Source organism: Salvelinus sp. IW2-2015, linkage group LG4q.1:29 (assembly GCF_002910315.2).
Source record: "Salvelinus sp. IW2-2015 linkage group LG4q.1:29, ASM291031v2, whole genome shotgun sequence".
Classification (NCBI taxonomy): domain Eukaryota; kingdom Metazoa; phylum Chordata; class Actinopteri; order Salmoniformes; family Salmonidae; genus Salvelinus; species Salvelinus sp. IW2-2015.
The window spans coordinates 8,431,493-8,457,450 of NC_036842.1; the positions used below are offsets into that span (position 1 = coordinate 8,431,493).

General features: G+C 44.0%; 1 protein-coding gene across 1 annotated transcript; it reads left to right on the top strand.

The window, feature by feature from the left end:
* Positions 1-54: 54 nt before the first annotated feature.
* LOC111961366 (torsin-4A) lies at positions 55-24,345 on the top strand. The gene is made up of 3 exons (XM_023983571.2): positions 55-236; positions 22,383-22,856; positions 22,954-24,345. Exons 1-3 carry the CDS (start codon positions 126-128, stop codon positions 23,806-23,808), a joined length of 1,440 nt encoding a protein of 479 aa, XP_023839339.1. The 5' UTR covers positions 55-125; the 3' UTR covers positions 23,809-24,345.
* The last annotated feature ends 1,613 nt before the right edge of the window (positions 24,346-25,958 follow it).

Genomic DNA, 25,958 nt, shown 5'->3' on the forward strand with positions numbered 1-25,958 from the left:
ATATAAAAAGAGGAAGGAAGAGGAGGAGTCTGCAAAGGCCAGAAGCGGGAATTGGGAGGGTGAGATAGAGAGATAGGAGGAGTGGTATCGTAGTTGTAGTTGCTCTGAAACCAGCTCACTATCCAATGATAGAGTTCCACAGAAGGAGTTTACTGTTCTCTCCCCACAAAACTCATGGAGCGAGCCTAGTGAAGAACTCAGTCTATAGGACGCTTGCTATTACCTATTCGTTCAAGGTAAGCAGACTGGTTTTCCAGAATATCTCTTTCTGCATTCTATTCTCCTCCTCTTCTCTCTCCTATTTCTCCCCTTCCTTGCTTACACAGGTTTCTGGGTGAGGTATTTGCAGCTGTGTCTCTAGGCCTCTGGCCAGCTTCTCTCACACACACACACACACACACACACACACACACACACACACACACACACACACAATCAGGGTTAGAAAAGCTTCCACGTAAAACACAGAACCTGAACTTGAAAATCTATGTGCAGCAATGGAAACAGGTTATGTGAAGTGAGATCTAGTGTGTTTTAAAATCATTCAAAAAACAGGCCACAAACTTCTGGTTTCTGCCTTACACAAGACAACCTATATGTTACACAAGACACAGAGGAACATTTATGCTGCTCTCTATTTCAGTGTGTGTGAGCTAGGAAGGAAATGTAGTCAGCAGAGAGCAGCGAGGGTCTGGGAGAGGGACAAAAAACTTCTGGAATGCAGCCAGGGAAAGGCTCTAGAACAGGGCTCTCCAACGCTGTTCCTGGAGAGCTACCTCCTGTAGATTTTCACTCCAACCCTAATCTAGCACACCTGATTCTAATTAAATAATTAGCTCGTTGATAAACTGAATCAGGTTAGTTACAACTGGGGAGCGAACACCTACAGGAGGGCAGGTCTCCAGGAACAAGGTTGGAGAGCCCTGCCTGTAGAATGTGTGGAATGGAGACATCACCTCTCAGGCCACTCGCTACCTGTACATGTGAAGGCAACCTGGACTCAGGGGTAGACGTAACATATCAAAAGTAAATCTATCTCCCTCCATTTAGTATGATATGTTATGTTTTGTATGGTACGCAGCAAATTGGCCGGTGTTACCTAGTGTTGATTTTTCAGTGTAATATTTCTAGTGTTGATTCAGGTGTTAAATTAACTCTTTAAAATAACACTCATTGGTGTAAAACTACCCTAGTGTTGGTGTTAATAACCAGCGTTAAAGGTAAACCACGCCCACCATTATCATATTTCTCAGCATGCTCTATTGCAAATGTATTGTTTGTTTCAATATGTATGTTTTTGCATGAACATTAATTGATGAATTAATGTTATGCTACTCAAATACACATAACATAGATTTTTTTAAATTAATCCAATCTGTTACTTATTGCACCCGTTATTGAAACAGCTGTTTCAGTTTACAGTGGCTTGCGAAAGTATTCACCCTCCTTGGCATTTTTCCTATTTTGTTGCCTTACAACCTGGAATAAAAATAGATTTTTTGGGAGGGTTCGTATCATTTGATTTACACTACATGCCTACCACTTTGCAAAATATTTTGTATTGTGAAACAAACAAGAAATAAGACAAAAAAAACAGAAAACTTGCATAACTATTCACCCCCCCAAAGTCAATACTTTTGCAGCAATTACAGCTGCAAGTCTCTTGGGGTATGTCTCTATAATCTTGGCACATCTTGGCACAAACTGCTCCAGCTCCTTCAAATCAAAACTGCTCCAGCTCCTTCAAGGCAAAACTGCTCCAGCTCCTTCAAGCTGGATGGGTTCAGCTGGTGTACAGCAATCTTGAAGTCATACCACAGATTCTCAATTGGATTGAGGTCTGGGCTTTGACTAGGCCATTCCAAGACATTTAAATGTTTCCCCTTAAACCACTCAAGTGTTGCTTTAGCAGTATGCTTAGGGTCATTGTCCTGCTGGAAGGTGAACCTCCATCCCAGTCTCAAATTTCTGGAAGACTGAAACAGGTTTCCCTCAAGAATTTCCCTGTATGTAGCGCCATCCATCATTCCTTCAATTCTGACCAGTTTCCCAGTCCCAGTCCCCGATGAAAAGCATACCCACAGCATGATGCTGCCACCACCATGCTTCACTGTGGGGATGGTGTTGCCGGGGTGATGAGAGGTGTTGGGTTTGCGCCAGACATAGCATTTTCCTTGATGGCCAAAAAGCTCAATTTAGTCTCATCTGACCAGAGTACCTTCTTCCATATGTTTGGGGAGTCTCCCACATGCCTTTTGGCGAATACCAAACGTGTTTGCTTATTTTTCTCTTTAAGCAATGGCTTTTTTTCTGTCCACTCTTCCGTAAAGCCCAGCTCTGTGGCGTTTATGGCTTCAAGTGGTCCTATGGACAGATACTTCAATCTCCGCTGTGGAGCTTTGCAGCTCCTTCAGGGTTATCTTTGGTCTCTTTGTTGCCTCTCTGATTAATACCCTCTTTGCCTGGTCCGTGAGTTTTGGTGGGCGGCCCTCTCTTGGCAGGTTTGTTGTGTTATTTCAATTTTTTAATAATGGATTTAATGGTGCTCTGTCGGATGTTCGAAGTTTCTGATATTTTTTTATACCCAACCCTGATCTGCACTTCTCCACAACTTTATCCCTGACTTGTTTGGAGAGCTCCTTGGTCTTCATGGTGCCGCTTGCTTGGTGGTGCCCCTTGCTTAGTGGTGTTGCAGACTCTAGGTCCTTTCAGAACAGTCGTATATATACTGAGATCATGTGACAGATCATGTGACATTTAGAATGCACACAGGTGGACTTTATTTAACTAACAAATAGCGTCATGGGTGGTCACTACAATTCACTTGAAAGTCAAAAGAATGGTTTAATCTATTAATTTAACGGTGAAAAGTGTGGACTCCTATAGACACTGGACTAGTTTAAAGTTTGACACACTCTCAATGTTGAAAAAACACAGGAGAATTTGCTGTGTGTGTATTAGTTTGTTGATGTCCATCATCCATTTCTTATATGTTATGAATTGCAATTTGTACAATATGTAACGAATTTGCAATACATACAGTTGAAGTCAGAAGTTTACATACACTTAGGTTGGAGTCATTAAAACTAGTTTTTCAACCACTCGACAAATTTCTTGTTAACAAACTATAGCTTTGGCAAGTCATTTAGGACATCTACTTTGTGCATGACACAAGTAATTTTTCCAACAATTGTTTACAGACAGATTATTTCACTTATAATTCACTGTATCACAATTCCAGTGGGTCAGAAGTTTACATACATTAAGTTGACTGTGCCTTTAAACAGCTTGGAAAATTCCAGAAAATGATGTCATGGCTTTAGAAGCTTCTGATGGGCTAATTGACATCATTTGAGTCAATTGGAGGTGTACCTATGGATGTATTTCAAGGCCTACCTTCAAACTCAGTGCCTCGTTGCTTGACATCATGGGAAAATCTAAAGAAATCAGCCAACACCTCAGAAAAAAAATTGTAGACCTCCACAAGTCTGGTTCATCCTTGGGAGCAATTTACAAATGGCTGAAGGTACCACGTTCATCTGTACAAACAATAGTACGCAAGTATAAACACCATGGGACCACGCAGCCGTCATACCACTCAGGAAGGAGACGCATTCTGTCTCCTAGAGATGAACATACTTTGGTGCGAAAAGCGCAAATCAATCCCAGAACAACAGCAAAGGACCTTGTGAAGATGCTGGAGGAAACGGGTATCTATATCCACAGTAAAACGAGTCCTATATCGACATAACCTGAAACGCCGCTCAGCAAGGAAGAAGCCACTGCTCCAAAACCGCCATCAAAAGCCAGACAACGGTTTGCAACTGCACATGGGGACAAAGATCATACTTTTTGGAGAAATGTCCTCTGGTCTGATGAAACAAAAATGAAACAGGGGGAGGCTTGCAAGCCGAAGAACACCATCCCAACCGTGAAGCATGGGGGTGGCACTATCATTTTGTGGGGCTGCTTTGCTGCAGGAGGGACTGGTGCACTTCACAAAATAGATGGCATCATGAGGCAGGAAAATGATGTGGATATATTGAAGCAACATCTCAAGACATCAGTCAGGAAGTTAAAGCTTGGTCGCAAATAGGTCTTCCAAATGGACAATGACCCCAAGCATACTTCCAAAGTTGTGGCAAAATGGCTTAAGGACAACAAAGTCAAGGTATTGGAGTGGCCATCACAAAGCCCTGACCTCAGTCCTATAGAAAATTTGTGGGCAGAACTGAAAAAGCGTGTGAGAGCAAGGAGGCATACAAACCTGACTCAGTTACACCAGCTCTGTCAGGAGGAATGGGCCAAAATTCACCCAACCTATTGTGGGAAGCTTGTGGAAGAATACCCGAAACGTTTGACCCAAGTTAAGCAATTTAGAGGCAATGCTACCAAATACTAATTGTGTGTATGTAAACTTCTGACCCACTGGGAATGTGATGAAAGAAATATTAGCTGAAATAAATAATTCTCTCTACTATTATTCTGACATTTCACATTCTTAAAATAAAGTGGTGATCTTAACTGACCTAAGACAGTGAATTTTTACTAGGATTAAATGTCAGGAATTGTGAAAAACTGAGTTTAAATGTATTTGGCTAAGGTGTTTGTAAACTTCCGACTTCAAATGTATATTTGAACGTTCTTTTTCGCCCAGAGTACAAACTTTTGATTTATTGTTATCATTTTTATTATTACTACTGTTCCTACATTCTTAAAAACTAAAACAGAGAAAGTGTAAAAATGTTTAGGAAAAGCCATAAGAGGGAAAAGCACGATGGAATGGGGGACTAAGGGATGGTTAGAGAGAACAGTAGAGGGCTCTGAAAACTATTTTTGCTGAAATAACCACTTCCTCTTGTGACTAGAGTCTAATACTTCCTGTGGCACACATCAGAGGGTATGATAGGTCACGAAAAATGATTGTGAAGTGTGCCAGCCCTTGCAGTCCCAAGATATATCTGAGCCAAGAGGAAAGTATTTGTCCTCAGGCCTGGAGGGAAGCCAAAGTAATTCCGCTACCCAAGAGTGGTAAAGCAGCCTTTACTGGTTCTAACAGCAGACCTATAAGCTTGCTGCCAGCTCTTAGCAAATTGTTGGAACAATTGTGTTTGACCAAATACAATGCTATTTCTCTGTAAACAAGTTAACAACAGACTTTCAGCATGCTTATAGAGAAGGGCACTCAACATGTACTGCACTGACACAAATGACTGATGATTGGTTGAAAGAAATTGATAATAAGAAGATTGTGGGAGCTGTACTGTTGGATTTCAGTGCTGCCTTTGATATTATTGACCATAACCTGTTGTTGAAAAAACAAGGGCTTTTCAACCTCTGCCATATCATGGATTCAGAGCTATCTATCTAATAGAACTCAAAGGGTTTTCTTTAATGGAAGCATCTCTAATGTCAAACATGTAAAGTGTGGTGTACCGCAGGGCAGCTCTCTTGGCCCTCTACTCTTTTCTATTTTTACCAATGACCTGCCACTGGCATTAAACAAAGCATGTGTGTCCATGTATGCTGATGATTCAACCATATACACATCAGCAACCACAGCTAATGAAGTCACTGAAACCCTTAATAACAAAGAGTTGCAGTCTGTTTTGGAATGGGTGGCCAGTAAATCATTCCTTAAGTGCTAGACCTCAGCTGAATCTGGTAATGAATGGTGTGGCTATTGAACAAGTTGAGGAGACTAAATTACTTGGCGTTACCTTAGATTGTAAACTGTCATGGTCAAAACATATAGATTCAATGGTTGCAAAGATGGGGAGAGGTCTAGCTGTAATAAAGAGATGCTCTGCTTTTTTGACACCACGCTCCAAAAAAGCAAGTTCTTCAGGATCTAGTTTAGTCTAATCTTGATTATTGTCCAGTCATGTGGTCCAGTGCTGCAAGGAAAGACCTAGTTAAGCTGCAGCTGGCCCAGAACAGAGCGTCAAGTTTTGCTCTTAATTGTAATCAGAGGGCTGATATAAATACTATGCATGCCAGTCTCTCTTGGCTAAGAGTTGAGGAGAGACTGACTGCATCACTTCTTATTTTTATAAGAAGCATTAATGTGTTGAAAATCCCAAATTGTTTGCATAGTCAACTTACACACAGCTCTGACACGAAACACTTATCTTACCAGACATGCCACCAGGGGTCTTTTCATAGTCCCAAATCCAGAACAAATTCAAGAAAACGTACAGGCTACGTGTGCCTTTTTAAAATGAATGTAGTTCTGTCCTTGAGCTGTTCTGTGCTCTAATGATGTTCTGTATTAAGTCATTCTGTATTATGTTTCATGTCTTGTGTGGAACCCAGGAAGAGTAGCTGCTGCTTTGCAACAGCTAATGGGGATCCTAATAAAATACCAAAATAGCCTCCCGGGTGGCGCAGTGGTCTAGAGCACTGCATCGCAGTGCTAGCTGCGCCACCAGAGTCTCTGAGTTCGCGCCCAGGCTCTGTCGCAGCGGCCGCGACCGGGAGGTCCGTGGGGCGACGCACAATGTCTTAGCGTCGTCCGGGTTAGGGAGGGTTTGGCCGGTAGGGATATCTTGTCTCATCGCGCTCCAGCGACTCCTGTGGCGGGCGCATGCGCGCTAACCGAGGGGGCGGGTGCACGGTGTTTCCTCCGAGACACATTGGTGCGGCTGGCTTCCGGGTTGGAGGCGCGCTGTGTTAAGAGCAGTGCGGCTTGGTTGGGTTGTGCTTCGGAGGACGCATGGCTTTCGACCTTCGTCTCTCCCGAGCCCGTACGGGAGTTGTAGCGATGAGACAAGATAGTAATTACTAGCGATTGGATACCACGAAAATTGGATAAAATAAAAAAATAAAATAAAATAAAATAAAAAAATACCAAAATAGAAGGGGGGGAGAATTTCGGCAGGCAAGAAAATGGCCTTGAAAATCCCCACCGCTTCTAATTTCCTTAATTTTGTGGCTAGAGTCAAATACTCTCTCTGGCACACACTACTGTTCAACATGATCTACAAAAGTATTCAGAAGTATGCCAGGCCTTGCAGTCCCAAGATAGAAGTGGGGGAGAAGTTCGGCAGGCAAGAAAATGGCCTTGCGAAATCCCCCCCCCCCCCCTCCCCTTCTAATTTCTTTAATTTTGTGGCTAGAAGTCAAATACTTTCTATAGAACAAACTTCACGTCAGGATAGGCAACCGAAATTAATAATTAATGTATGTGTCTTATATTTAACATAGAGGGAGTAAAATGTTAGTGTCACCTCTATTAGTGTCAAAAGGGAAGGGTCCTACGCTAATGGGGAGGAACTGGATTCAACACCTGAAATTAGATTGGTCAAGAGTGAACTATGTGTCAGACCCAGTTGCACAGCTGTGCGATAAATATGCTGCGGGTTTTGTGTGATCAACTGGGTGTGGTAAAGGGAGTTAAAGCCAAAATTCAAGTGTCAGAGAAAGCTGTGCCAAAGTTTTGTAAGGCTACACCTGTAAGGCTAGACCTGTGCCTTATGCACTCAGAGAGGCAGTAGACAAACAGCTTACAGAGATAGAAAAACAAGGAGTGTATTTCTAGCTCTGGTTTGCACTCCAAAGACAAACGGGGGTGTCAGAATATGTCATGATTACAAGGGAACTGTAAATGCATGGGTGGATGTGGAACAGTATCCCTTACCAAAGACCCAGGACTACTCTAGCCGGGGGTAAACAGTTCACAAAGTTAGACCTTACACAGGCCTACCAGCAAGTGAAGGTAGATCAAGAGAAAGCATTTCCTGACTATAAACACGTTGAAGGGTTTATACCAGATGAATAGACTGCCTTATGGAGTTTCAAGCACTCCAGCTATATTCCAACGTATTATGGACCAGGTCTTACAGGGTTTATCTGGGGTTCTGTGCTTTCTAGATGGCATTCTTATCACAGGGAAATTGGCTGAGGACTACTTACAGAACGTAGAAGCGGTGTTAAAGAGGCTGCAAGAGCGTGGGTTAAGAGTAAACAGGGACAAGTGTGCATTCTTTCAGTCTAGTGTCACTTACTTAGGTCACAGGATAGACAAACATTCGCTACATCCAGTGCAGGACTGAAGCCATTGCAAAGGCTCCAGTGCCAACTAACGTGACAGAGCTCAGAGCATATCTGGCTTTACTTACCTACTATGGCAAGTTCATGGAGAATCTCTCTACTCTCATCAAACCCATGACAGAGCTCTTACAGAAAGACAGACCTTGGGTGTGGTCAGAACAATGTCAGCAAATAACGAAGACACAGCTGTCTTCCTTTGGGGGGGGGGGTCAGAGAGCCATCCATACTATCGAGTGTCATTTTTAGATGTACTTTTCATTTTAGCTAAGGGCATAGCCAGGGAAACTACCAAGGACAAGGGTTTTTCAAAAGTGAAGCACTTTACACTTACAGTAACCATGTTACTGATCCTGAACTAAAGCCTTATTAGGTGAGAAGGGATGAGCTCACTGTAGAAAGTGATGGTGTGTTATGGGGTATGAGAGCGGTGGTGCCGGCTACTCTACAGAGGGACTTACTGAAGGAGCTACATGAAAACCACTGGGGCATGGTCAAAATGAAAGCTCTTGCAAGGAGCCACTTTTGCTGGCCCAGGTTAGACTCAGACATAGAAGACATGGTAAGGAGATGCCAGGTGTCAGTCTAATAGACATATGCCGAACCTTGCACCAGTGCATCCTTAGAAATGGCCTGAGAGGCCCTGGCAGCGCATCCATATAGATTTTGCTCAAAAGGGAAAGCACCAGTTCTTAGTAGTTACGGATGCATACTCACGCTGGCAAGAAGTAATATCGTTTAATATATAGTTTTCCTCTGTTTTTTCCCCCGTATATATTTCGCATATATTTTAATATCACTTTCTATCTACGGACTGCATATACTGTCCGGCAACCGCCTCACCCAATGTGGTACGGATCTGCAATTTTTATATTTTAGAACCGGAACCCCCATCAGAAGCTAGTCAGCTAATTAGCTACTAGCTAGTAGTCAGTTAGCCACTGCTAGCGGTCTTCACCATTAACTAGGACACCAGCCAGCCTCAGCTCGGTCAATACCTGCCAGTCTGCACGCGCGATATCAACCCAGAGCATATTGGACTGCTTTTTCTCTACCAAATCTCCGGATTCCTACCGCAAGCTCTGAACCTTTACGCCGGATCATCGCAGCTAACTGGCTGCTATCCGAGGGCTAACGTCTCTGTCCCGAAGCAAGCACCAGTTAGCCTTGAGCTAGCCTCGAGCTAGGCCCTTCTCCCAGCTTGCCGTAGAGGTCCACCAGCTAATTCTTGGGCTACAATACCTCTTTTGCCAATTGGTCTGGACCCTTTACTGCCGACACGGAGCCTCGCCGATCCATCATGACTGGTCTGCCGACGTAATCATCCGAAGTGGTTTCAACAGGCTCTTCCGTTGCGACATCGCCAAAGCCCTACCTGCTAGCCCCGGCCCACTAGCTGTCTGAATCGCCGCGTAGTAGCAACTACTGAATCGGCTCCCTGACTCACCTATTGCTACTCTCTGGACCCTATGATCACTTGGCTACACATGCCCCTCCCTAATGTCAATAAGCCTTGTCTATTGCTATTTTGGTTAGTGATTATTGTCTTATTTCACTCTAGAGCCCCCAGCCCTGCCCAATATGCCTTAGATAGCTAATTTGTCCCACCCCCCACACATGCGGTGACCTCACCTGGCTTAACTGGTTCTTCTAGAGACAAAAGCTTTCTCCTCATCACTCAATGCCTAGGTTTACCTCCACTGTACTCACATCCTACCATACCCTTGTCTGTACATTATACCTTGAATCTATTCTTCCACGCCCAGAAATCTGCTCCTTTCACTCTCAGCACTAGACGACCAGTTCTTTTAGCCTTTAGCCGTACCCTTATCCTACTCCTCCTCTGTTCCTCTGATGATGTAGAGGTTAACCCAGGCCTTGCAGCCCCCAGCACCACTCCCATTCCCCAGGCGCTCTCATTTGTTGACTTCTGTAACCGCGAAAGCCTTGGCTTCATGCATGTTAACATCAGAAGCCTCCTCCCTAAGTTTGTATTATTCACTGCTTTAGCACACTCCGCCAACCCTGATGTCCTAGCCGTGTATGAATCCTGGCTTAGGAAGGCCACCAAATATCCTGAAATTTCCATCCCCAACTACAACATTTTCCGACAAGATAGAACTGCCAAAGGGGGCGGAGTTGCAATCTACTGCAGATATAGCCTGCAGAGTTCTATCATACTATCCAGGTCTGTGCCCAAACAATTAGAGCTTCTACTTTTAAAAATCCACCTTTCCAGAAACAAGTCTCTCACTGTTGCCGCTTGTTATAGACAGCCCTCAGCCCCCAGCTGTGCCCTGGACACCATATGTGAATTGACTGCCCCCCCATCAATCTTCAGAGTTCGTACTGTTAGGTGACCTACACTGGGATATGCTTAACACCCCGGCCGTCCTACAATCTAAGCTAGGTGCCCTCAATCTCACACAAATTATCAAGGAACCTACCAGGTACAAGCCCAAATCCGTAACCATGGGCACCCTCTTAGATATCATCCTGACCAACTTGCCCTCTAACTACACCTCTGCCGTCTTCAACCAGGATCTCAGCGATCACTGCCTGCGTCCGTAATGGGTCCGCGGTCAAACGACCATCCCCCATCACTGTCAAACGCTCCCTAAAACGCATCAGCGAGCAGGCCTTTCTAATCGACCTGGCCCGGGTATCCTGGAAGGATATTGACCTCATCCCATCAGTAGAGGATGCCTGGTTGCTCTTTAAAAGTGCTTTCCTCACCATCTTAAATAAGGATGCCCCGTTCAAAAAATGTAGAACTAAGAACAGATATAGCCCTTGGTTCACACCAGACTTGATTACCCTTGACCAGCACAAAACCATCCTGTGGCGTTCTGCATTAGCATCAAATAGTCTCCACGATATGCAACTTTTCAGGGAAGTCAGGAACCAATATACACAGTCAGTTAGGAAAGCTAAGACTAGCTTTTTCAAACAGAAATTTGCATCCTGTAGCACTAATTCAAAAAAGTTTTAGGACACTGTAAAGTCCATGGAGAATAAGAGCATCTCCTCCCAGCTGCCCACTGCACTGAGGCTAGGAAACACTGTCACCACCGATAAATCTACAATAATCGATCATTTCAATAAGCATTTTTCTATAGCTGGCCATGTTTACCACCTGGCTACCCCTACCCCGGCCAACAGCTCGGCACCCCTTGCAGCAACTTGCAACCCCCCCCCCGCTTCTCCTTCACCCAAATGCAGAAAGCTGATGTTCTGAAAGACCTGCAAAATCTGGATCCCTATAAATCAGCTGGGCTAGACAATCTGGACCCTCTCTTTCTAAAATTGTCCGCCGTAATTGTTGCAACCCCTATTACTAGCCTGTTCAACCTCTTTCGTATCGTTTGAGATCCCCAAAGATTGGAAAGCTGGCGCGGTCATCCCCCTCTTCAAAGGGGCTGACACTCTAGACCAAACTGTTATAGACCTATATCCATCCTGCCCTGCCTTTCTAAAATCTTCGAAAGCCAAGTTAACATACAGATCAAAGATCATTTCAAATCCCACCATACCTTCTCCACTATGCAATCTGGCTCCCGAGCTGGTAATGGGTGCACCTCAGCCACGCTCAAGGTCCTAAACGATATCATAACCGCCATCAATAAAAGACAGTACTGTGCAGCCGTCTTCATCGACCTGGCCAAGGCTTTTCAATCACCGCATTCTTATCGGCAGACTCAATAGCCTTGGTTTCTCAAATGACTGCCTCGTCTGGTTCACCAACTACTTCTCAGATATAGTTCAGTGTGTCAAATCAGAGGGCCTGTTGTCCGGACCTCTGGCAGTCTCTATGGGGGTGCCACAGGGTTCAATTCGCGGGCTGACTCTTTTCTCTGTACATACAGTGGGGCAAAAAAGTATTTAGTCAGCCACCAATTGTGAAAGTTCTCCCACTTAAAAAGATGAGAGAGGCCTGTAATTTTCATCATAGGTACACTTCAACTATGACAGACAAAATGAGAAAAAAAATCCAGAAAATCACATTGTAGGATTTTTTATGAATTTATTTGCAAATTATGGTGGAAAATAAGTATTTGGTCAATAACAAAAGTTTATCTCAATACTTTGTTATATACCCTTTGTTGGCAATGACAGAAGTCAAACGTTTTCTGTAAGTCTTCACAAGGTTTTCACACACTGTTGCTGGTATTTTGGCCCATTCCTCCATGCAGATCTCCTCTAGAGCAGTGATGTTTTGGGGCTGTTGCTGGACAACACGGACTTTCAACTCCCTCCAAAGATTTTCTATGGGGTTGAGATCTGGAGACTGGCTAGGCCACTCCAAGACCTTGAAATGCTTCTTACGAAGCCACTCCTTCGTTGCCCGGGCGGTGTGTTTGGGATCATTGTCATGCTGAAAGACCCAGCCACATTTCATCTTCAATGCCCTTGCTGATGGAAGGAGGTTTTCACTCAAAATCTCACGATACATGGCCCCATTCATTCTTTCCTTTACACGGATCGTCCTGGTCCCTTTGCAGAAAAACAGCCCCAAAGCATGATGTTTCCACCCCCATGCTTCACAGTAGGTATGGTGTTCTTTGGATGCAACTCAGCATTCTTTGTCCTCCAAACACAACGAGTTGAGTTTTTACCAAAAAGCTATATTTTGGTTTCATCTGACCATATGACATTCTCCCAATCTTCTTCTGGATCATCCAAATGCTCTCTAGCAAACTTCAGACGGGCCTGGACATGTACTGGCTTAAGCAGGGGGACACGTCTGGTACTGCAGGATTTGAGTCCCTGGCGGCGTAGTGTGTTACTGATGGTAGGCTTTGTTACTTTGGTCCCAGCTCTCTGCAGGTCATTCACTAGGTCCCCCCGTGTGGTTTTGGGATTTTTGCTCACCGTTCTTGTGATCATTTTGACCCCACGGGGTGAGATCTTGCGTGGAGCCCGAGATCGAGGGAGATTATCAGTGGTCTTGTATGTCTTCTATTTCCTAATAATTGCTCCCACAGTTGATTTCTTCAAACCAAGCTGCTTACCTATTGCAGATTCAGTCTTCCCAGCCTGGTGCAGGTCTACAATTTTGTTTCTGGTGTCCTTTGACAGCTCTTTGGTCTTGGCCATAGTGGAGTTTGGAGTGTGACTGTTTGAGGTTGTYGACAGGTGTCTTTTATACTGATAACAAGTTCAAACAGGTGCCATTAATACAGGTAACGAGTGGAGGACAGAGGAGCCTCTTAAAGAAGAAGTTACAGGTCTGTGAGAGCCAGAAATCTTGCTTGTTTGTAGGTGACCAAATACTTATTTTCCACTATAATTTGCAAATAAATTCATAAAAAATCCTACAATGTGATTTTCTGGAAATTTTTTTCTCATTTTGTCTGTCATAGTTGAAGTGTACCTATGATGAAAATTACAGGCCTCTCTCATATTTTTAAGTGGGAGAACTTGCACAATTGGTGTCTGACTAAATACTTTTTTGCCCCACTGTATCAATGATGTCGCTCTTGCTGCTGGTGATTCTCTGATCCACCGCCTAGGAGACAACACCGTTCTGTATACATCTGGACCTTCTTTGGACAATGTGTTAACAAACCTCCAAACCAGCTTCAATGCCATACAACACTCCTTCCGTGGCCTCCAACTGCTTTTCAATGCTAGTAAAACTAAATGCATGCTCTTCAACCGATTGCTGCCCGCACCCGCCCGACTAGCATCACTACTCTGAAGGGGTCTGACTTAGAATATGTGGACAACTACAAATACCTAGGTGTCTGGCTAGACTGTAATCTCTCCTTCCAGACTTACATTAAGCATCTCCAATCCAAAATTAAATCTAGAATCGGCTTACTATTTCACAACAAAGCCTCCTTCACTCATGCTACCAAACATACCCTCGTAAAACTGACTATCCTACCGATCCTCGACTTCGGCAATGTCATTTACAAACTAGCCTCCAACACTCTACTCAGCAAACTGGTTGTAGTCTATCACAGTGCCATCTGTTTTGTCACCAAAGCCCCATATACTACCAACCACTGCGACCTGTATGCTCTCGTTGGCTGGCCCTCGCTACATATTCATCTCCAAACCCACTGGCTCCAGGTCATCTACAACTCTTTGCTAGGTAAAACCCCACCGTATCTCAGCTCACTGGTCACCATAGCAACACCCACCCGTAGCACACGCTCCAGCAGGTATATTTCACTGGTCATCCCCAAAGCCAACACTTCCTTTGGCCGCCTTACTCCCAGTTCTCTGCAGCCAATGACTGGAACGAATTGCAAAAATCACTGAAGCTGGAAACTTATATCTCCCTCTTTTACTTTAAGCATCAGCTGTGAGAGCAGCTTAACGATCACTGTACCTGTACACAGCCAATCTGTAAATAGCACACCAAACTACCTCATCTCCATATTGTTATTTTCTTCTTGCTCTCTTTGCACCCCAGTATCTCTACTTGCACATCATCATCTGCACATCTAACACTCCAGTGTTAATGCTAAATTGTAAGCATTTCGTCTCTATGGCCTATTTATTGCCTTACTTCCCTAATCTTCTACATTTGTACACACTGTACATTGATTTTTCTATTCTGTTATTGACTGTATTTTTGTTTGTGTAACTCTGTGTTGTTGTTTTTGTCGCACTGCTTTGCTTTATCTTGGCCAGGTCGCAGTTGTAAATGAGAACTTGTTCTCAACTGGCCTACCTGGTTAAATAAAGGTGAAATAAAGAAATAAAGTGTATGAATAATGCTACAGCCACGGTAGAGACACTCCGGGGAATGTTCTCAGCCTATGGGTTAGTTGAGGAGTGTGTTCAGACAATGGGCCACAGTTGGTGTCAAAAGAGTTTAGATGTAAAATGGTTGCAAATAGCCAATGGGATTTTTTTTGCAGGGGTTGAGTTTTTTGAGGGTTCAGATTAGGGTTAGTTAACATGCTAAGTAGTTGCAAAGTAGCTAAAAAGTAGTAAGTAAGTGCAAAGTTGCTAGAATACTAAAGTTTACAATGATGAGATTCAAACTCGCAACCTTTGGGTTTCTAGATGTTCGTGTTATACACCCACAGCCTTTTTGTTTTGTCTTAAGTAGTCTTATGTAACCATACCATTCTAATTTGAGTGTCCCGGATGTACGTTTACTATGTTACTTCTAGTCTATGAGACCAGGCTGGTGAAGGAGGGGGTTAAGATGGGGAGATTCTCTTTTGGGTAAAAGACCATCCTTCGTCCTCTCTCCTCCATGACCCGGAAAACCAATAAGAGGTCAAGTGGTCGAGGAGTGTGTCAATTCGTTAGACAAGCAGAATAGTGTCCTCCCTTACTTAATAGCCACCTTTCATTGAGGATACTCGTGTATATGCTACTGTTTTAAAACAATATACTACTTCTTGTTTTATCTATAAAATGTCTTGCACAACTAACTTAATTTGTTTTTGAGCACTTTACACATTTATTTTGGGATCCACCCCTGTAAACGTAATTTGCCTAGTAATGTGCAAATGTAGAGAAGGAAGTGCTTCCACGTTCACTCTCCTCGCCGACTCCCCTTGATTGACTTTGAACGTTTTCAAAAGGAGGCAAGAGAGGACAGAGGAGAGAGGACAAAGAAGAGAGGGCGCTGGAGGGGAGCAAATCTAAGTGATAAAAGGGCCTTTTATCACTTCACCTGTCCGCAGGCAGGGTTGGGGAGTAACTGTAATGAGTTACATTACCAGCAAAAATGATTGTAATCAGAATAGATACTTTTGAGAAATTACATGATTATTTCTTTGATTACTTTTAAACCTTTTTGTTTTTTCATGACATTCGATTCAGTATTGAAAAAGGGTGCAAGTTTAAGTTTCTTCCACCTGAACGAGTCTGACCACAAGTCAGAGACCACTGTTGTTTTCTTCTATATACCTCTTAAGGGGAAAGTAATCAGATTACATTACCGAGTTTGGGTAATCCAAATGTTACGTTACTGATTACAATTTTGGACAGGTAACTAACGGATTACATTTAGAAAGTAACTTACCCAACCCCGGCTGCCGGACACATTAAGGTGTAGTCTAATCCTATTGTACTTGGGCAGAGAATGGCTGACACTGACACAGTGTGTAACGCTTCCTGGCAGCAGTGCCAATGTAAACTAGCTAGTCAGACTAGCTAGACTACCTGGACATGCTTTCGGGGCAGAAAACAATTACTTTCAACATTCACTCTTTGAAATGTTTTTATTTGTCTTTGGTCCAGCGCCTGTGGCATGTTTGATGTGCTAATTCCTCTGATTCTGAGCTCTGCATGCCAGGCCTGCACAAGGTCGGTGGTTGAGACTGGTGCCAAGATAAGTACAGTCGACTGATAAGGCTAACGCTTCACAGGGTTTACTAGAGGATGGCCGCTGAGGTAGGCAAATGACAACCACGTTGTCAAGTGGTTCACAACCAACATAGGTTACTGTTGGATTTGATGGTTGTCCTGGGGCAGGCTCGTGGAGCACCTTTGTTTTGTTTATGTTCATACAAGAGTCCCAGACACTTTTATGCTTCAGATAACCTGTTCATGGCAGTTAGGAGGTTTGCTTTGGAGTGGACAATAATGATAATAATGAGGTCTTTGACTGTTGTAGTTCTCACTTTGGTTTTTGCGTGGAGGCCGGAAAGATTGAAGAGGTTTCCATCTGTTCTGTATTGTACAGTGATTTGGTGCCAGCATACATACTTACACACACACACACACACACACACACACACACACACACACAACACACACACACACACACCACACACACACACACACACACACACACACACACACACACACACACACACACGTATTCCGTAATCTTTATCTGTCAATCAGCCAAGAATTAGCTCTGATACCTTCGTACGTTCATGTTAATGTATTGAGTTAACACTATTTACAATCTAAACTGCAAAGACGAAAATCAATATTTCTGTAAATGTTCCATGTATAAGGGCTGTTTCATCAGTAGGAACTGAGTGACATCACATACAGTACGAATGGGAACACAGAGGTATCAGAGCTATTTTCTGAACATGACTCAATCCGGTCTTTAACACTATATACACTGAGTCAAACAAAACATTAGGAACACGTAACCCCCTTTTGCCCTCAGAACAGCCTCAATTCGTCGGGGCATGGACTCTACAAGGTGTCTGAAAGCGTTCCACAGGGATGCTGGCCCATGTTGACTCCAATGCTTCCCACAGTTGTGTCAAGTTGGCTGGATGTCCTTCGGGTGGTGGACCATTCTTGATAGACATGGGAAACTGTTGAGTGTGAAAAACCCAGCAGCGTTGCAATTCTTGACACACTAAAACCGGTGTGCCTGGCACCTACTACCATCTTTTGTCTTGCTCATTCCCACTCTGAATGGCACACATACACAATCTATGTCTCAATTGTCTCAAGGCTTAAAAATCCTTCTTTAACCTTTAATCCTTCATCTACACTGATTGAAGTGTGTTTAACAAGTGACATCAATAGGGGATCATAGCTTTCACCTGGAATCACCTGGTCAGATGGAACAGAGTAAATAGGAATTTTAACATCATAGATTTGGCCGGTGGTAACTTGTGGAATAGACACCGGCTGCAATGAGGTTTTAACCAGTCAGGATTAGACACATCCAAATTAAATCAAACTTTATTTGTCACATGCGCGAATACAACAAGTGTAGACCTTACCGTGAAATACTTACTTACAAGCCCTTAAACAACAGTGCAATTCAAGCAGAGTTAAGAAAATATTTACCAAATAATAAAAAGTAACACAATAAAATAACGAGGCTATATACAGGGGGTACCGGTACCGAGTCAGTGTGCGGGGGGTACAGGTTAGTTGAGGTACTTTGTACATGTAGGTAGGGGTGAAGTGACTATGCATAGGTAATAAACAGCGAGTAGCAGCAGTGTACAAAACAAATGGATGGGGGGGGGGGGGGGGGTCAATGTAAATAGTCCAGTGGAACATTTGATTAATTGTTTCAGCAGTTTATGGCTTGGGGGTAGAAGCGTTAAGGAGTCTTTTGGTCCTAGACTTGGTGCTCCGGAACCGCTTGCCATGCGGTAGCAGAGAACACAAGTCTATGAAATGGGTGACTGGAGTCTCTGACAATTTTATGGGCTTTCCTCTGAAACCGCCTATTATATGGTCCTGGATGGCAGGAAGCTTGGTCCAGTGATGCACTGGCCGTACTCACTACCCTCTGTAGCGCATTACGGTCAGATGCTGAGCAGTTGCCATACCAGGCGGTGATGCAACCGGTTACGATGCTCTCGATGGTGCAACTGTAGAACTTTTTGAGGATCTGGGGACCCATTACAAATCTTTTTAGTCTCCTGGGGGAAAAGTGTTTAGGTCGCTAGCCCATCTCACGACTGTCTTGTGGTGGTTTTGGATCCAGTAAAATAGTGTGTTGTTTGGAGATGGGCACAGCCAAGGACTCTCAACCTGCTCCACTAACCAGCCCGAGTGCATGTGTAAATGGGGGGCCTTGTTCGGGATGCCGCCATATCTGTAGTCCACGATCGAGGCTCCTGTTGTCTTGCTCACATTGGGTTGTTTGTCTGGCACTTCCTCGACACCTGCAATCTCCTGACCACTCCGCTATCGGAGGCTGTCTCATTGTTGTCGGTGATCAGGCCTACCACTGTTGTGTCGTCAGCAAACTTAATGATGGTGTTGGAGTCGTGTTTGGCCACGCAGTCGTGGGTGAACAGGGAGTACTGGAGGGGACTAAGTACACACCCCTGAGTGGCGCCAGTGTTGAGGATCAGCGTGGCACACATGTTGTTGCCTACCCTTACCACCTGGGGGCAGCCCGACAGGAAGTCCAGGATCCAGTTGCAGAGGGAGGTGTTTAGTCCCAAGGTCCTTAGTTAGTGATGAGTTTCGTGGGCACTATAGTGTTGAACGCTGAGCTGTAGTCAATGAACAGCATTTTCACATACCGTTCAAGTCGGAAGTTTACATACACTTAGGTTGGAGTCATTAAAACTATTTTTTCAACCCCTCCACACATTTCTTGTTAACAAACTATAGCTTTGGCAAGTCGGTTAGGACATCTACTTTGTGCATGACAAAAGTAATTTTTCCAACAATTGTTTACAGACAGATTATTTCACTTAATCACAATTCCAGTGGGTCAGAAGTTAACATACACTAAGTTGACTGTGCCTTTAAACAGCTTGGAAAATTCCAGAAAATGATGTCATGGCTTTAGAAGCTTCTGATAGGCTAATTGACATCATTGTATTTCAAGGCCTACCTTCAAACTCAGTGCCTCTTTGCTTGACATCATGGGAAAATCAAAAGAAATCAGCCAAGACCTCAGGAAAAAATTCACAAGTCTGGTTCATCCTTGGGAGCAATTTCCAAACACCTGAAGGTACCACGTTCATCTGTACAAACATTAGTACGCAAGTATAAGAACCATGTGACCACGCAGCCTACATACCTCGCAGGAAGGAGACGCGTTCTGTCTCCTAGAGATGAACGTACTTTGGTGCGAAAAATGCAAATCAATCCCAGAACAGCAGCAAAGGACCTTGTGAAGATGCTGGAGGAAACAGGTACAAAAGTATCTATATCCACAATAAAACGAGTCCTATATCGACATAACCTGAAAGGCCGCTCAGCAAGGAAGAAGCCACTGCTCCAAAACCGCCATAAAAAAAGCCAGACTACGGTTTGCAACTGCACATGGGGACAAAGATTGTACTTTTTGGAGAAATGTCCTCTGGTCTGATGAAACAAAAATGAAAAAGGGGGAGGCTTGCAAGCCGAAGAACACCATCCCAACCGTGAAGCACGGGGGTGGCAGCATCATGTTGTGGGGGTGCTTTGCTGCAGGGAGGGACTGGTGCACTTCACAAAATAGATGGCATCATGAGGAGGTAAAAATTATGTGGATATACTGAAGCAACATTTCAAGACATCAGTCAGGAAGTTAAATCTTGGTCGCAAATGGGTCTTCCAAATGGACAATGACCCCAAGCATACTTCCAATGTTGTGGCAAAATTAAGGACAACAAAGTCAAGGTATTGGAGTGGCCATCACAAAGCCCTGACCTCAAACCTTTAGAAAATTTGTGGGCAGAACTGAAAAAGCGTGTGTGAGCAAGGAGGCCTACAAATCTGACTCAGTTACACCAGCTATGTCAGGAGGAATGGGATAAAATTCTCCCAACGTATTGTGGGAAGCTTGTGGAAGGCTACCCGAAACATTTGACCCAAGTTAAACAATTTAAAGGCAATGCTACCAAATACTAATTGAGTGTATGTAAACTTCTGACCCACTGGAAATGTGATAACAGCTGAAATAAATCACTCTACTATTATTCTGACATTTCACATTCTTAAAATAAAGTGGTGATCCTAACTGACCTAAGAAAGGGAATTTTTACTAGGATTAAATGTCAGGAATTGTGAAAAACTGAGTTTAAATGTATTTGGCTAAGGTGTATGTAAACAAGGTATTTCTGTATTTTATTTTTAATACATTTGCTAAATATTCTAAAAACCTGTTTTTGCTTTGTAATTATGGGGTATTGTGTGTAGATGAGGATTTTTATTTATTTAATACATTTTAGAATAAAGCTGTAACGTAACGAAATGTGGAAAAAGTTAACAGGTCTGAATACTTTATGAATGCACTGAGAGTAAGCAAATTAGTTGAATTCATGACCTCATTCTCTCTCAAAATATGTTTTGTTCACATAACACACTTTTTGTATTTACATTTTATTTTTACCCCCTTTTTGATATTGTCTCATCGCTGCAACTCCCCAACGGGAGAGGCGAAGGTGGAGTCATGTGACCCACCTAACCGTGCCCCTTAACACCCGCCAGTTTAACCCGGAGCCAGCCGCACCAATCTGTCGGAGGAAATGCCTTTCAACTGGCGACCGGGGTCAGCCTACAGGCACCGGGCCAGCCACAAAGAGCTGCTAGGGCGCGATGAGCCAAGTAACCCCCCCCTGGGCAAACCCACCCATAACCTGGACGACGCTGGGCCAATTGTGCACCGTCCTTTGGGACTCCTGGCCACGGCCGGTTATGGCACAGCCAAGGAATGAAACGGGGCTATAGTAACGCCTCTAGCACTGCGATGCAGTGCCTCAGACCGCTGCGTCACTCAGGAGGCCATCATAACACACTTTAAACTAAAGTAAGTAATGATGTCTATCATCATTGTGCATTGTGTGATCCCCTGTGTGGAAAAAACCTCTGTTTGGTGGAGAGTAGAGGTCACCTATTTCAGCTGGAACATCTGAAAAATATGTGAGGACCAAGTCCCTGTAATTAACTCCTTGTCATAATAGTTGTGTGTCTCTGTAAAACTACAACAATTTGTAATTATTAAATAAATGCACTATAATGATTTGAAATAACATACGTGTTATTACTATATTGTGGCAAAGAATGAACTTAATCAGCCACACAAGGTGCTGCACAACCAGTAGTGGACTATAGGCCTCCAAGCACTTTCTCTCGAGACACACAGGCCAATATATGATTGTAGTAATGTGTGTGTTTTGGGATGCTGAACAAAGTATGTTCTATTGGAGAACGTTCAAGTCTCTGATCTCCTTATCAGAAAGTGTTGGGGTGGGCTGAAATCTTGCCTCAGAACTCTTGCCTCAACTGCAAAATATGATCAATGGCTACACTTCTATTCCCGTAACCTTTATCTGTCAATCAGCAGAAAAGAATGCTCTGAAACCTTCATAGATGAATGTTAATGTATTAAGTCACATTACGTGAAATGAGTTCTCACAGTCTGCTACTTCTTAGGATCTGACCCTATATCTGACTAGAGGAAATGGCTGAGGATAGCACTACACACCAGGTTTGACTACAGTCACATGCGACTGTTTGCACATACATATATGGCCTGAAAGGATTACACAATATCCACGAGTTGCAATATCTCAACAAGGATATTTGTCAAATATATTGACACAATTACACACCCAGGTCATTTTATCAGGTACTATCTGATACTGACATATCTGAGCATGTGTAATATTGGATATTTTTTTACCAGTCTATTTGTTCAGTGACAGGCAAGTTAGTTTAGAAAGTTTAAGAAGTAATTCAGTGTCAGTGGCTAAGCTGTAACCCTCTGGGTTTTTCCATGTAACTTCACGACTATAGTAAATCTAGCACCATAACCGATACATTAGCGGTAACATATAGCATGTTAAATGCATCTACAAGTACATTCTTCAATAGTTGGCATTCCTTCTTGGCTAGGTATCTTTTCCGTCCTCTTAAAAAAAGAAAACGGATCATAATTCACTGTGACTGTAATTTAATGATTAAAGCCTCTCTCTCTCTCTCAGATGGGCGACCAAGATGTTTATGAAAGACTGTCGGAGTCCCAGACAGACGGAGAGATGGGCGAAGAGAAAGGAGAAAGTGAAGGAGAGACTGAAAAGAGGGGGTCATGGACAGGTGCTGAGAGTTTCTACCAGTTCTCATCCTCTCTACGTGCTGTGGTTCGCATTAGACAGAAATACCAGACCATGAAGAAACGACGGCTGGAGTTAGCCGGGCTGGGTGGAGTAGGGCCAGTGGTAGGGGCTGGTCTCTTCACTGGGGCCCCTGTTCGCACCAGCCCCAAAATCTTCACCTTTGAGGGGTTGACCCCCTCCAGCGCCACCACGACCTTGTCCTTGCTCCTCCAAAAGAAGAAGAAGAAGAGGTCGCGGCGGGTCATGTTCCCCAGTGGAGGGGGGTGCAGGGCCCCCGTCGTAAAGGAACACAGCCGAGCAAAGAACTGCCTCTTCCTCCTCTGCACCATCCTCTTCCTCCAGGTAATGTGTATGTGTGTGAGGTTAATCTTCATCTTTGTCTTCCTCTTTGTGTGTTTATGTCTCATTCTGTACTTTATCCCTCTCTCCCTCCATACAGGTGTATAATGCCATAGAAAACCTTGACGACCATGTCCTGAGGTATGACCTGGAGGGATTAGAGAAGACTCTATGTAGGGAGGTGTTTGGCCAGCAGGGGGCGATGGAGGCTCTGTTAGCCCAGCTAAGAGACTACCTCTCTACCTACGTCCACAATAAACCCCTGGTCCTCTCCTTACATGGGACCAGTGGCGTGGGGAAGAGCCACGTAGGGAGACTCCTGGCTGGGCACTTCCGCTCGGTGGTGGGGGAGCCCCTGGTTCTCCAGTACTTTGTGTTGCACCACTGCCCCCTGGAGGATGACGCCTGGCGATGCGCCCGAGCGCTGACGATCTTAGTGTCGGAGACGGTGCTGAGAGCAGAGGAGGAGGAGAAAATTCCAGTATTCATCTTTGACGAAGCAGAGCACCTTCACCCAGAGCTGCTTGATGCGCTGCGGGATCTGGTGCAATCAAAGCTCTCCAACGAATACCTTAACGCAGTCTACCTGTTCCTTAGCAACCAAGGACACAATCACATCACTAAGCACTTGCTGCACAACTCCTCCAGCGACTCCATGATGACCGTGTCTGAGTACCATGGCAACTTCGTCAAGGAGCTGACCCCGTTGTTGCGGAACACTCTGGAGATGCTCCACCCACTGTGGGCAGAAGCTGAACTCATACCGCTGACCCTGCTGGAGAAAGGTCACGTGACGGAGTGCTTCCTGGATGAGATGATGAGGGAGGGGTTCTACCCGGACCGTACCAACATTGAGAGGCTGGCGGGGGAGATAGAGTACTACCCCGTGGTATGGGGCCGGGTGTATGCCCGGACAGGCTGTAAACAGGTTGTGGCGAAGGTCAACCTGCTATGAGAGACCTACAGAGGGATGTTGAGATTACAGAAGACAGGGACAGAAAAAGACGTGTCCTGAGAAAAGATACTACTGGACAGTGTCAGTTCCAAGAACTGTTTTGGCCCGGTCTTTTGGAGCCTAAAGACCTTTGGTGTTTCTTGTGATCCATCAAGCAAACAAAGCCCACGTTACTAGCCAGAACCCACCATTGGGGAAAAAAACATTGTCGTATGTCTGAGAATGAGGAGTATCTCCACAATGAAGGCTGATCATGTCAGATAATCATCTTTTCTACATTCTGTAACTTAGCACCATCCTGAACGAGCCCCTTTGTTACTAGATGAATAGATAATTGCCATTTAGGTATGAGATAGGATAGGTAGGGCTAATATCATAGCCTGCACATCTGGAGAGGAGTCAAAATCAGGAGTTGTGGTCATGGTGAAGCACCACTGCTCATTCTCCCATGATGCTGTTAGGCAAACTACTGACAGTAATACACAGACGCGCTCCCAATAGAGCCTTCAAACTCAACTCTGGACCTCGAAGCCAGTTCCACCTCATTTGTTCATTGTTCCCTTCTAATCAGGAACTGATTTAGACCTGAGACAACAGATGTGTGCAATTAGTTATCAGGGCTAAACAAAAAACCAGCAAGCTCCAGACCTCGTAGTGTACGAGTTGAATACCACTGCAATAGAGGAAGATATTAGTAACTGTACCAAATGACTCTGGTTGTGGCAATGATAACGACAGGGCCAAGAGCAGCACAGGAAAATGTGATGAAGTAGTTGTATTTTGTTAACATACTATATTGATTAAACTGTATCATGCTTTCTGAATTATTAATCTTTCTGGTTGACAGCGACCAAGGGGTTTGGGACATAATGCTTGTTCAGAAGCCCCCCAGAAATCATTTTAAATAAAAAATACATATGCAAATTATTCCAACTGAACCACATACTGGACCAAGCAGGCTGGTATGGTACAATCTCAGAAACACTGTGCCTCTACTCATCACATGGTTATCTATCATCTCAACTCCCTATCACTACTATTCTCACTAAAGTGTTAATGGACCACGAAAATATTCTCAAAATCACGTTGAGAAATAAAAGACAACATCATCAAGACAAGTTTTTTTTAATTAGAATTCCATTACTTGAGTTTTGGGGAAAAAAGCGAGGTGCTGTGTCTCGAACACACCAATTCAAAAAGATTCATAATTATGACAAAAATGGAAAGAAAACAAAGATACATGGATTCATGGTTTATGACTTGGTAAAGGAGGGACCGAGCCTACACAACAGCCTCCCTTCAAAGGTTGTCTAACCGTACGAGTGTTGAAACTCGGGAGGAGAATATGTATACTATGTACAGAGAGTGGGACATACAGGGAGTGTCGATTGGCTCCCGAGGGCACCAATGACAGCCAGGAAGGGGTGTAGGTCTAAAGCAGCATGAGCAACAACATCCACATCCCTCATGTGACCACAGATCTTAACAAGACTAGATAGATATAAGCAACACTGTAGAAATGCCATCTTTTCTCACCTACTGGAAGATCCCACCATATTGCTTTCACCTACCAGCTGTCCTCTAAAGAGTGGCCTCAGAGCAAAGACAAGGAGATGAAGAAATGTTGAATTTTGGGACATGTAGTACTGCATTCAGCCGACAATACTCCTAATAGGTCCTTCCGTTTTGTAGCGCTGGATGCGCAATGTAGAATCTTCCTTAACCTCTCCTGCAGACTCCCCTCTTCAGTGTAGTTACAGTAACAGCAGACTGTAGTGGTGGTGAAATGGTTGGTTCCCTCTCAGGGTTGGGCTCAATTAAAATCTCAGTTCGGTCAAGTCAGGAATTGAACGAAAATTGGCTGAACTGGCTGTAAAATGCCTCTTTCCACCAGGCCTGTGGCCAAAACTAACGGTTTACACCCGTGATATGAAAACATACAATTGAAGTTGTGCACATCCAAAATCACAAACGTCCTATGATCACACTGGGTTTGACGGACACCATGGTCCACAACTGAACACAGCACAACCAAAATACACCCAAAACATTTTATACTCAAACCAATACAAAAGAAACAGACGGCATTCTTTTTAAACCAAGAGAACACCGGGCTTCAACTGCATCCGGCTTCCATCCTTACTAAGCCT

What these genes read in the sequence shown, in the direction of transcription:
- LOC111961366 (XM_023983571.2), top strand. Translation starts at nt 126, where the DNA reads ATGATAGAGTTCCACAGAAGGAGTTTACTGTTCTCTCCCCACAAAACT. An exon ending in CTATTACCTATTCGTTCAAG is followed by an intron (nt 237 to 22,382) that starts GTAAGCAGACTG and finishes TCTCTCTCTCAG; the next exon opens with ATGGGCGACCAAGATGTTTA. An exon ending in GCACCATCCTCTTCCTCCAG is followed by an intron (nt 22,857 to 22,953) that starts GTAATGTGTATG and finishes CCCTCCATACAG; the next exon opens with GTGTATAATGCCATAGAAAA.